The following is a 12951-nucleotide window of genomic DNA, read 5'->3' as shown; positions in this document are numbered from 1 at the left end:
GACAGAGTTTCGCTCTGTTGCCCAGGCTAGAGTGCAGTGGCATGATCTCGGCGCACTGCAACCTCTGCTTCTCAGGTTCAAGTAATTCTCCTGCCTCAGCCTCCCGAGTAGCTGGATATAAACAGACACATGCCACTATGCCTGGCTAATTTTTGTATTTTTAGTAGAGACAGGGTTTCACCATGTTGGCCAGGCTGGTCTCAAACTCCTGACCTGAGGTGATCCATCTGCCTCAGCCTCCCCAAATTCTGGGATTACAGGCATGAGCCACTGCACCTAGCCTCCTCTAACTTTGTTTTCTTTAGCAGTTGCCACCATCTGGTGTTCTCCGTATTTTGTGTGTATGTACTATATTTTCTATCCCCCTGCTAGAATTAAAATTTTTCGAGAGCATGGATTTTGTGGTTTTTTTTCATTCTTCTATACCTAGAGCTTAATGTAATGCTTTCTAGTACTCCATACATATTTATTTAATGAATGAATGGATGCTTTCTGGCTTTTGAATATCTTCTATTCTCAATTGCCAAACTTAGAATATCCCTTCCCTACCCATCCTCCCATATTTTTTTGTATTGTGCCCCTGGTGTGCAAGTCCAGATTTAGTGCATACCATCTAACTGTTGGAGAAGGTATCTTTTATTTGGCCTGTCTTGGGAAATCCAGTGTAAGTATTTTGTACTTAGAAGTATAGTTTCACAGAATGGAGTCCTCAAAGAGAGTTTTATGATCATTTCCCGATTTGTTTAATGGGCCCTAATAGAGGAATTGGCTTATCCAAGATCACTAAGCTAAGTGTAGTTTAAAATAAATGTGAGTTGAAGTTGTTTTGCTTTTCAAAACTCTTGCTTGGGATTATTGGAGATACCCAGAAATGGTTAGAAACTCATATAATCATTACCTGGCTTTGTCTTTCCACTTACTGCATTCATGGGTTGGCACACCACCTCATGGGTACTTCATTTGCATTCCATGAGATTTGCTTAGGTAACTTAGCAGGATTTCTCAGTATATCTTTGTTCTCTTCACATGTTTTCATGAAGTTGTGAAAAAATTATAATTAAAACACGTACCACCTGTACCACACTGCCATATATCTTGACCTTAACCTATTCAGTAAGATAAACACATACTCAATTTTATATAATTGATGACAGTTTGTACTCATGTCAGCAGAGGAGAACTGACCTAGAAATGTTAGTTTCTCATAGTCATTGAGCCTAACGACCCTTCTAGAGTTTATTAATCTGCCTCCAGGCCATAGCTCCCTCTAAACTTTTCAAAACAAATGGTTCTCTTCTTAAAGCATCATCCATTTCACCAAAATACTTGAAAGAAAATAATTTTTGTCTCGTTTTCTTATTTTTATTACTCTTTTGTAATGTACACTTTGGGATTGAGAAGTGCAAATTCAGATTTGAAAGGTGTATACAGATTTGTCTTCAAGTTCTTCTACCTCTTGAAATAATGAAAGCCTGAGTGGTGTGAGATATAAATGGAGGATACAGAAGGTAAATACTCCAAAAGCAACACAAACCTTCATTAAATTACAGGAGTCCCGTCTTTTATTGTGACGATTACACAGTGATGTTTAGAGTCTAAATCATTTAGGTACAGTGAATCCTCACATCCATTGTGTCCCTGAGAGCACCGGCTGCAATACCCAACATTGAGCAGATACTCAACAAATCATAATATGCAGGCAGCATAAAGTAGATGCTCAGCAACTGTCTCAGTGACCACGAAGATCAATGTAGAGTGAATTAGTAAATTAATAATGGAGCAGACATTTCTATTAGGGTTTTTTTTTTAACTGGACAACCAGCTGCTTGGCACCATAGGTCATGCCTCCAAATCTGACAGAAGTGGTATAGTTTTGTGAGTGGCTGGCTATCCTTTGAGTCTGAAGTGTTGCACTAGTAGTTGATCAATCAAATTGAATGGATTGAGTTTGTAGGTAAAATGAGAGAAATGCATGTTGGCTTTCATAACTTTTGAACACAGCTGTCATCTATACGTTTTGAATCTGGTGTGGGGGTGAGAAGGGAGGAGGAATGCTGAAGTTTATTTTAGGCTGTATGGAATAGTCACATAGTGCTCTTCAGTGGAGTCTTGGAGAAACAATACATTTTAGTTTAAAATACTCTCAAAGCAAGCAATCAAGGCAGAATGAAGAACAGGATTTAAGCTTGAGATGTCGGCAGTGGTTAGACCACTCAACTTGTACATCAGCAAGATGGTTGTTAACCTTTACTTTCCATGCTCAGTGGGCTCAAATAAGCCTCCTTTCATCTGGAATGAAATGTAGTCAGGATGGACTGTGAGAAAGGAATGTCTCTTAACTGTATTTTTGAGGGCAGAGAGAAGAAATGTCAAGAGGGTCTTAGATTATTTCATCTACCAATAGAAAGAAGATAATAATTTTTGATAAATACAGATGAGCTGGGTGCAAAATTTTAAAATATGCTGCAAGTGGTTCTATGGTTGCAGGTTCTCTCAAGTTGTTGAAATAAAAAGGAACAATTAAGACTGCTTTTTCTGTGGAGAGAAAATAGTTTAAATCCTTACTTAGCATCTATAGTAGCACAGTGAAATAGAAATAATCCAGAGAACTTAAATTTGTGCTATGCTTGAATGTTTTTATGGCCCCATTTCTACCATGAAAAATATAACCATTCTCTTACTTGGATGCATATGCACTTTCGTATATGGATGGATGCCATCTCTACTTCGCTGAACATAGGTTGATAGATGAAATACTTCATAAAACAAAAATCTCATTAATTTATGTTTCACCAATTTTAAGATTTTGATAATTTGAACAGGGACTGAGCAGAAGTTTCCTTCAGTATTATTCATAAAGATGGGGTTTGCTTAAGCAAGTTAATAGCATAGAGAAGATTCAGGAAGAATATTTAACTACTGAGGAGGAAACAGCTTCCAACTAATTCTTGGATGTATACTTTCTGATGCAAACATTTGTAGTGCTGTCTGCTAACTTATTCAGTAATTCACATTGGCTCCAGAGTTGTTCAGAGATTCTGATTTTCAGTGATTAAGTACATCTAATTCTTCCTCACTGGTTTTGAATACAGGGAGCTAGCTCTGGTTAAGTGGGCCTTATAGCCAGAGTTGCCTGCAGGAGTCTCACTAGCCTATATCTAATGGGTAAGAAGTTGTTATTCTTAAACTTTTGTTGAATGAGCAAGTAGAATGCAATGATGTTCCCCAGTGCCAAGTGAAATATAGGAACATAGCTAGATTTGGAGGGAGGTAGACTGATTTACTTCGAGTGGCCCATGTATGAGATCCTCTAGACATCAAGGAACAATTCATCTGTTACTGAGTTGAGGGCCACATAGTGCCTTCACTTTCTCATTCACTTATTGTAGTTGCCCCATGGGGTCATTCTGTGACAGGAAGATTAGCATATTGTATGCATGCACTTGAGACTCTATTGAGTATACTTTCAGTTATGTACTGAAAGTCTTCCAGGTGTTTCATGATATCAATTGAAGTTGGGAAATTAATCAGAATGGAGTCCAGTATTTTGGTGGAAACTGCATGTAGTGTATGAGTGTAGAGTTTGAGTTTTGTTGAAGCAAAGCATTTCTGTAATAGTTTAAAGAATGTTTCCTGATTTTTCCCATAGTGTTCTTGTCTTGGGAATCAAGACTCTGCCTTCATGCAGCCATGGAAGGCTCTCAAAAGGCATTGGTCTCATTACTGAAGAGCTGGATATCTAGAACCTGAACTAGACTCTAGTATAAAACCAATACTAGAAATAGGATCATTCTGTGTAGAGAACTAATGAACTATTTCTTTGGTGTTGTCTTCACAGCTGAACTTGCAAAACAGATTGGAACTTCAAGATTATCAGTAATCGGAGATACGTATATTTTATTTGTAAAGAAAACATGGCTGCCCTATTCCTACGTGGTTTTGTCCAAATAGGGAACTGCAAGACTGGGATGTCTAAGTCAAAAGAAGCATTCATTGAAGCAGTGGAAGGAGAGAAGAAAGATAGACTGGTGCTGTATTTCAAAAGTGGAAAATATAACACTTTTCAGCTAAGTGATAATATTCAAAATGTAGTCCTTAGATCCTATAGAGGAAACCAAAATTACCTGCATTTAACTTTACAAAATAATAATGTCTTGTTTATTGAAGGATTGTCCTCCACAGATGCTGAACAATTGAAGATATTCTTGGACAGAGTTCATCAAAACGAGGTTCAGCCACCTGTGAGACCTGGTAAGGGTGGGAGTGTCTTTTCTAGCACAACAACACAGAAGGAAATCAACAAAACTTCATTCCACAAAGTTGATGAGAAATCAAGTAGCAAATCTTTTGAGATAGCAAAAGGAAGTGGGACAGGTGTCCTTCAGAGGATGCCTTTGCTTACATCAAAATCATCAACACTTACTTGCGGAGAGTTATCAGAAAATCAGCACGAGAAGAGGAAAAGAATGCTCTCATCTAGCTCAGAGATGAATGAGGAATTCTTGAAAGAAAATAATTCTGTAGAATACAAGAAATCCAAGGCAGATCGTTCGAGGTGTGTAAGCTATAATAGAGAGAAACGATTGAAGTTAAAAGAGTTAGAAGAGAATAAGAAATTGGAATGTGAATCTTCATGCATCATGAACGCTACTGGAAATCCTTACCTAGATGACATTGGACTTCTCCAAGCTCTCACTGAGAAAATGGTTTTGGCATTTCTGTTACAACCAGGGTATAGTGATGGTTACACAAAGTGGGATAAATTAAAACTATTTTTTGAATTATTTCCAGAGAAAATATGCCACGGCCTCCCCAATTTGGGAAACACCTGTTATATGAATGCAGTGTTACAGTCTCTACTTTCAATCCCATCGTTTGCTGATGATTTACTTAATCAGAGTTTCCCATGGGGTAAAATTCCCCTTAATGCTCTTACCATGTGCTTGGCGTGGCTACTTTTTTTTAAAGATACCTATAATATAGAAATCAAGGAGATGTTACTCTTGAATCTTAAAAAGGCCATTTCAGCAGTTGCAGAGATATTCCATGGCAATGCACAGAACGATGCTCATGAGTTTTTAGCTCACTGTTTAGATCAGCTGAAAGATAACATGGAAAAACTCAACACAATTTGGAAGCCTAAAAGTGAATTTGGGGAAGATAATTTTCCTAAACAGGTTTTTGCTGATGATCCTGACACCAATGGGTTTTCTTGCCCTGTCATTACTAATTTTGAGTTAGAGTTGTTGCACTCCATTGCTTGTAAAGCTTGTGGTCAGGTTATTCTCAAGACAGAACTGAATAATTACCTCTCCATCAACCTTCCCCAAAGAATAAAAGCACATCCTTCATCTATTCAGTCTACTTTTGATCTTTTTTTTGGAGCAGAAGAGCTTGAGTATACATGTGCAAAATGTAAGCACAAGACTTCTGTTGGAGTGCACTCATTCAGTAGGCTACCTAGAATCCTTATTGTTCACCTCAAACGCTATAGCTTGAATGAGTTTTGTGCATTAAAGAAGGATGACCAGGAAGTCATCATTTCCAAATATTTAAAGGTGTCTTCTCATTGCAATGAAGGCACCAGACCACCTCTTCCCTTGAGTGAGGATGGAGAAATTACAGATTTCCAATTATTAAAAGTTATTCGAAAGATGACTTCTGGAAGCATCAGCATATCATGGCCTTCAACAAAGGAATCCAAAGATATCCTGGCTTCACACATTGGATCAGATAAGGAGTCTGAACTAAAAAAAGGCCAGGCAGTCTTTAAAGGGACAAGCAGAAGACAGCAGCAAAAGTACCTTGGAAAAAATTCTAAACCAAATGAGCCAGAATCTGTATACTCAGGAGATCGAGCATTCATTGAAAAAGAACCATTAGCTCACTTAATGGCATATCTGGAAGATACCTCACTTTGTCAGTTCCACAAAGCTGGAGGTAAACCTGCCAGCAGCCCAGGCACACGTCTCGCAGAAGTTCACTTTCAAACAGTGCCCGAAAATCCAAAACGAAAGAAATATGTGAAAACCAGTAAGTTTGTAGCTTTTGATAGGATTATCAATCCTACTAAAGATTTGTATGAAGATAAAAATATCAGAATTCCAGAAAGATTCCAAAAAGTGTCTGAACAGACTCAGCAGTGTGACGGTATGAGAATCTGTGAACAAGCCCCTCAGCAGGCACTGCCTCGAAGCTTTCCAAAGCCAGGTGCCCAGGGGCACACAAAGAATCTCCTAAGACCTACAAAATTAAATCTCCAGAAGTCTAACAGGAATTTCCTACTTGCATTGGGTTCCAATAAGAACCCAAGAAACAAAGACATTTTAGATAAGATAAAATCTAAAGCCAAGGAAACAAAAAGAAATGATGATAAGGGAGATCATACCTACCGGCTCATTAGTGTTGTCAGCCATCTTGGGAAGACTCTAAAGTCAGGCCATTATATCTGTGATGCCTATGACTTTGAGAAACAGATCTGGTTCACTTACAATGATATGCAGGTGTTAGGTATCCAGGAGGCCCAGATGCAGGAGGATAGGCGTTGCACTGGGTACATCTTCTTTTACGTGCATAATGAGATCTTTGAAGAGATGTTGAAAAGAGAAGAGAATGCCCAGCTTAATAGCAAGGAGGTAGAGGAGACCCTTCTGAAGAAATAAGAAGAACGTACTCCTCTTTGTACAGATCTGCTTGACTGTCTCACTCGATACCACTTCCTCTATGGAAGGAAAACTCTAAACTTTATCCAGAGATGAAAATGCAATTAGTCTAGGACCAAAGGTCAAACAGAAACATTTAATGGGGATATCTCCATTCTAACCCTGACACAGACACCTCAATCCCATAGCTCTGGCTGATGAGCATCCTTCTCTCCTACAAGACTGAAATTGTGTTTTCCGTGTTCTTCTTCATTTTAATATAGTCAGGGTCTCGCTCTGTCATCCTGGCTAGAGTGCAGTCCTTCAATAATAACTTACTGCAGCCTCAAACTCCTGGCATCAAGCGATTCTCTCTCAGCCTCCTGAAAAGAGAGGGACTTCTCTTCTTGCTTGAGATGGGACTATAAGTGTGTGCGACCAGGCCTAGCTATTTTTTTTTTTTTTTTTTTTTTTTTGCTTTTTGTAGAGACAGGGTCTCACTATGCTGCCCAGGCTGGACTTGAACTCCTGGCCTCAAGCAATCTTCCTGCCTCTTTCCATGTTCTAATGCAGTGGTTTAAAAAGTATGCTCCTTAAACTAGCAGCACCAGGAGCATGGTGAAATGCAAAATCTTGGGTTCCACTATAGACCTACTGATTCAGAAACTTGGGGTAAGGGATAGCAATCTGATGGAGACTGTGATGCTCGATACAGGTTGAGAACCACTACTCTACTACATACACTACCTTGGTTGTATATTTAAATTGCTTATTTTGTAAAAGGTTTTGATTACATTTTTGTGTTTTTCATATTAATGTATGCCTTGCCTTTGTGAACTTATTAAAAGCCAAACTCACAAAAATCACTTCTAATCATACTCTGCAATTTGGTGGAAAAAAATAGTTGCTGGGATCCTGGCAATGAAAAATGAGGCTGATAACTTTTGAATCCTCTTGGGCATATATAGATGAGGCTAAACGCCAAGTCAAATCTCCAGATTGATTTGCTTTTAAGAAATTGGCCCACATTTCCTGTGTGTCTGCTAGCAAGCTCTTGGCCCTTGGTGGTCTGAGCCCACCTTGCTATGTTAGTCTTCTTAGAGGGGCACTTTCATTGCCTCAGAGGAACTTTGTTTACCTGGACTTTATCTGCAAAACCTTGAATAATCCTCTGCATTCAACATTACATGACTAATTCCAGATTTTTTTTTTTTTTTAACATCTCTGTACCTTATAGTGTGGTGATCTTGTTTCTTCAATGAGTAAGCAATATATGCTTTAAAGTGGACTTGTAGAATTTGAAAGTATTACTTGTTACTTATTTGATACAACATCAGAAACTCCATATGAAGATGTTCTGCTTCTGGGGAAAGATGCATGCATCCTAGGGTGGTCATATTTCATCAAAATCCAGGGGATTTAATAATTTTGCCATCAAGCATGTGCCACCGCTGTATCATAACCTTTTCCTGCCTTTGAGGCAGTGAATCTGTTGTACTTTGTGCCTTTGCTGTGAACAAATGACTTGTACTAAGAGGTTTTCTCACATAACATAGGATTGAATTTTCAGTCACACCTTTACCAATAGGAATGTGCCCCCTTGTATATGGGGTATGGCTTCAGTATAGTTGTATTAATCCAAGTGCTTATTGATGCTCTTAAGCCTAGGATCCTTTAAAATAGGTGAGTTGGATATTAGTGGTGTGGGGAAGTTATTAGTAGGTAATACCCTATAAGAGGAAAACCAGATTCCAAAGCTTGGAGATTGTATTCAGAACACAGTTTACCTAGAAGGAGGTCTTATGAGACCTGAAGATTGCTAAGGTATATAGGAGGGAATATCATAGATTGAATTGATCACTCTTAGGGAAGAAGGTTTTACAGACACAAGGAGTGATTGTTCAACTTCTGTAGTACTTCAGCAGCTGAAGAATAAGACTGGAGTTGCATTTAGAGGAGAGTGACAGTTTGGTTTCTAAATTTCAGTTTTTTGGCCTCTAGAGTAGTTTATGTTGAGCCCAGTTACATAGATATCAGAACAGGATTTTGGTAAGAGGGAAGGAAAGTTGTTTTGTTTTGAAAGGAGTGTGAAGATGCTAATAACTTGATATTTTAGTACAGAGTTTACATCCTGGACACGCTGCTCTTCAGCATGTAGCACTTCCAAATGCAGGGCAAAATGAAATGTGAAGAAGATGGTAGGGGTATCCATGACAGGGAGGATCGTGGCTGCAATCCATTGTTGCTCTGTGAGAAGAAATTCTGAATGCACTATGAATGCTTGTATAGTATCTACATGGTATGTTTTCAAATAAAAGATTAAAAGTTCTTAAGTGACTCAGTGACTATTATGTATATAAATTTGTTCTCTTAATTTATGGGTCAAGTTTTCAAGTAATCCATGGAAATAAAAGTTTGACTTTCAGTGTGTTCATTTCCTATTGCTTCTGTAACATATTACTACAAATTTAATAGCTTATAACAACATAGTTTTTTAAATCTTACGGTCCTGGAGATTAAGAGTCCAAGATGATTATCACTTGGCTAAAATGAAGGTGTCAGTGGGGCTGCAATCTTAGATGCTCTGAAGACACAATCTGTTTCTTTGCCTTTTCCAGCTTCTGGAAGCTGCCTGCATTCCTGGACTCATGGCTTCATTCCTCCATCTTCAAAGTCAGCAATGTTGGATTGAGTTCTCACGCTGCCATCTCTGGTTCTCCCTTTTCTGTCTTCCTTTTCCACTTTTAAGAGCCATTGTAATTAGATTGAGCTCACTGAGATAATCCAGGATAATATCCCTATTTTAAATCAGCAGTATTTTAAAGATTCTATTTATTAAGACAGGGTCTTGCTCTGTTGCCCAGGCTGGAGTGCAGTAGTGCGATCATAGCTCAGTGTAACCTTGAATTCCTGGGCTCAAATGATCCTCCCACCTCAGCCTCCTGAATAGCTAGGACTATAGGTGCTCACCATCACACCTGTTTAATGTGTATGTGTGTGTGTGTGTAGAGACCAGGTCTTGTTGCCCACGCTGGTCTCAAACCCCTGGCTTCAAGCAGTCCTCCCACCTTGGCCTCCCAAAGCACAGGGATTGCATACATGAGCCACCATGCCCAGCCTAAATCAGCAATCTTAATTCCCATATGTCTTGTAACACAACATATTAAATTTTCAAGGATTAGGATGTGGACATCTTTGCAATGCCATTATTCTCCATATTGCACATGCTCAATAGTAAATGTTAATGGAAATCTACCTCAACAACAAAAAATGTAGGGTGGTTCAGGACTGAGACCCCTGGGAAATGAAAGTTTGGATAGCCTTATTAGGTAAAGAACTGAAGTAAATAAAGTTTTTAAAATTTTAGCTGAGAGAAAATTATAATTGGTAATTGAAGAGCTCAGACCTTGAGACAAATTACAGAAACAAAGACTATTGTTACTTTGCATATTTCTCTATGTTTATCATATGGATGCTTTTATTCGAATATGTGTACTTCTTTTTTTTCTATCCTGGTTCTTATTTTTAATTTTATGCCCAACTTCATGGGAGATTAACTTTACTTGTCTTTAGGTAAGATAATATTCAGTGGGCACCTGACTGAATTTGAGGAATACTTAATGGATCCCATGATAATTGCAATCACTGGAGAATCCATCCTGGTCATCTAACTTTAGGTAAGAGTGAGCACTTCACTTACAAGAAGGATTGATGTATCATGTTAGGTAGAAAACGTTGTTTTGCTGCTGCAAGGGAATTTTGATGTGTGTCAAGGGGTTCATATGGAGGCAACCAAGAGGGTAGACTGTGCCTGTTATCAATGTATTGCACCTCACCTTCAAATTCACCTTCAATACATGCTCAGCGATAATGGACAGAATTGCTTTAGGCATTTCTCCTTTCCAGTAAACATATGTTGTGCTTTCTCAGTAATGAGCACTACAGCTGCATTCCAAGTGGAAGGGATTTCTGCTGTTTCCAGTTTGTGGTGGGTTAACAGTGTGGCTGTGAGAGTATCTGGTGGTGCCCTATGCCAGCCACAGACCCAGAATGTGTGGTTTCTGATGCCCTCACAGCTCCAGCCTGGTCTGGTGATCACTTTGCTATTGCCATCTTTACATGGACACCTGCACCAGTGTACTGACTCCCTCTGTTCCTGAGTCCTTCCCGGTTTGGTATTCCACAGTTCTTATAACATCCAGCTCTCCTGACAGGATATGGTACACTCCAGGCCTCCTGCCACACTAGCACTCCTAGTTCCTCTGCATGACCACATACTTGGCCATTGACTATAGCCCTGTCTATGTGCTAGAGGGTTACCACTGGGGATCCCGCTCCCTCTGCATGCCCTTGCATCGAGCGCTGTCTGGGGCTTGCCTGCATCCTAACTGTGCCTTGTCTGCCCTCTGGAGGGTTGCTTCCTGTTTGCTCAGTGACTGCAGAACAGGTCTGCCTCAAACTGGCTGACTTTTCTGCAATCCATTGGACTGCAACTACAATAGACTTTCAGCAAGGTCTGAACCTTAGCCCTGTAGATTGGGGCACCTTTCCAAATTTGTCCTTCCTTGGGTACTCTCCCTCGGCCTTTGGATATGTTGGGACTTAGAAAACAATACCCCCAAATGGAGGCCTCAGAAGCAAAAGTTTTTCTTTGACATCCTGCCCTCCTGTCTCAGTCCCATTCTCCCCTGGGGCTAGCCATAGAAGCTAGAATCTTACTTCCCCAAGGTGGGTCATAGAAACCAGAACCCTTTTTCCCCAAAGCCAGCATAAATGCTAAAAATATTACTCTAATTTTCCCTTTTCTTTTCTATATAAAAACTGGCAATAAAGAAATTATCTGACCTACCTTATTTGACTGTAGGTCACGAGACTCCCATTCCAGAGAGGGACCTACCCCATGCTCAGAGAGGCCAGGAACAATCTAGATAGTGAAATTTTGCTGGATTTTCCCACTCAGTCTATTAGCATTAGAGCATACCTTTTTGTCCAATCATATTTCTACACAGCTCTCCATACATTATTGAACCTAAGCATAAAAATGAGCAATGTCTCCTGTATGTTTGGGCCTTTCATTCTGAAGGCTCTCATCTATATATACATTAAATAAATGTGTATGACTTTTCTCCAATTAATCTGCCTTTTGCAAGTTGATTTTTAAGTGAAACCACAAGGCCAAGGGCCTTGTCCCCTACAGAAACTATATGGATTTTTCTTATAGATACTCTTACCATAGTTTAATAATTCCTTATATTAAAATTCTCCTGTTTAAATAGTTTCTCTCTCCTGATTGGACCCAGACTGATATGGAGGCTGAGCATATGAGATAGTCTAGCTATAATATTCCATTTAAAGACTTTAATGTGGGGTCTTTTGTTCTGATTTTATTTAGTGTCGTATTTTGATGTAAAGCAGTGCAAAGAATGCTGGATTCAGAATCACAGGACTTTGGTTGCTTCTCTAACGTCTGAAAAGAGATAGCTGAGATATTAATTGAGAACCTCTTATTTTCATGCTTCATCTGCTATGTGGATGACAATAAAGAACACTAAGAGTTTTATGGGGTGACTGGAGATCAGTTTCACATGTCAATGACAGGGACTTCAGACATCACTCTCTACTGTCTATGTTCATCTCCTATCAACCTGCTTACATTTCTACTCTGTGTTGACCTCACCCAGTAAAAAATATTTCAAAAGAGAAGCCTTAGAAAAGTTTGTTTCTATAACCTAGCAGGGTGGTATATTTCCCCCAATGTACATCTGAAAGTTTTATATCTGAGATTACTGGTATTCTAGGCACAGCTGACCCTTGTCCTGGAATAATTTAGCCAACACATAAACATATTTTCCAGTTTTTCTGCTAGAAATACAGCCAGGCTACTCTTTCAATGTATCAGTGAGCGTTCACCAGAGAAACAACCAACAGGATATGTGTGTGTGTGTGTGTGTGTGTGTGTGTGTGTGTGTGTGTGTGTCGAGAGAGAGAGAGATTGATTTAAAGAATTGTCTCATGTGTTGGAGCTGGTGTGATGATTTATGCATCAATGTGACTGAGCTAAGGTATGCCCAGATAGCTGGTAAAACATTATTTCTGGTTGTGTCTGTGAAAGTGTTTCTGGAAGAGATTAGGATTTGAATCAGACTCAGTAAAGAAGATCAGGCCGAGCGTGGTGGCTTATGCTTGTAATCCCAGCACTTTGGGAGGCCGAGGCAGGTGGATCACTTGAGGCCAGGAGTTCAAGACCAGACTGACCAACATGGCAGAACCCCGTCTCTACTGAAAATACAAAAATTAGCTGGGTGTGGTG

General features: G+C 39.4%; 1 protein-coding gene across 1 annotated transcript in view; it reads left to right on the top strand.

Annotated features, from left to right (window-relative positions):
* The window catches only part of USP26 (ubiquitin specific peptidase 26), a 74002-nt gene extending 65033 nt beyond the window's left edge, over positions 1–8969 (top strand). The window contains exon 6 of the mRNA XM_054545083.1: positions 3839–8969. Within this exon, the coding sequence (XP_054401058.1) occupies positions 3915–6662 (2748 nt within the window). The 5' untranslated portion in view covers positions 3839–3914 and the 3' untranslated portion in view covers positions 6663–8969. The remainder of the gene's footprint in view (positions 1–3838) is intronic.
* The last annotated feature ends 3982 nt before the right edge of the window (positions 8970–12951 follow it).

The sequence above is a fragment of the Pongo abelii genome, chromosome X (genome assembly GCF_028885655.2).
Source record: "Pongo abelii isolate AG06213 chromosome X, NHGRI_mPonAbe1-v2.0_pri, whole genome shotgun sequence".
NCBI classification, from domain to species: Eukaryota; Metazoa; Chordata; class Mammalia; order Primates; family Hominidae; genus Pongo; species Pongo abelii.
Note: the sequence above shows the minus strand (reverse complement) of the source record. Positions and strands in the feature narration are given on the sequence as shown.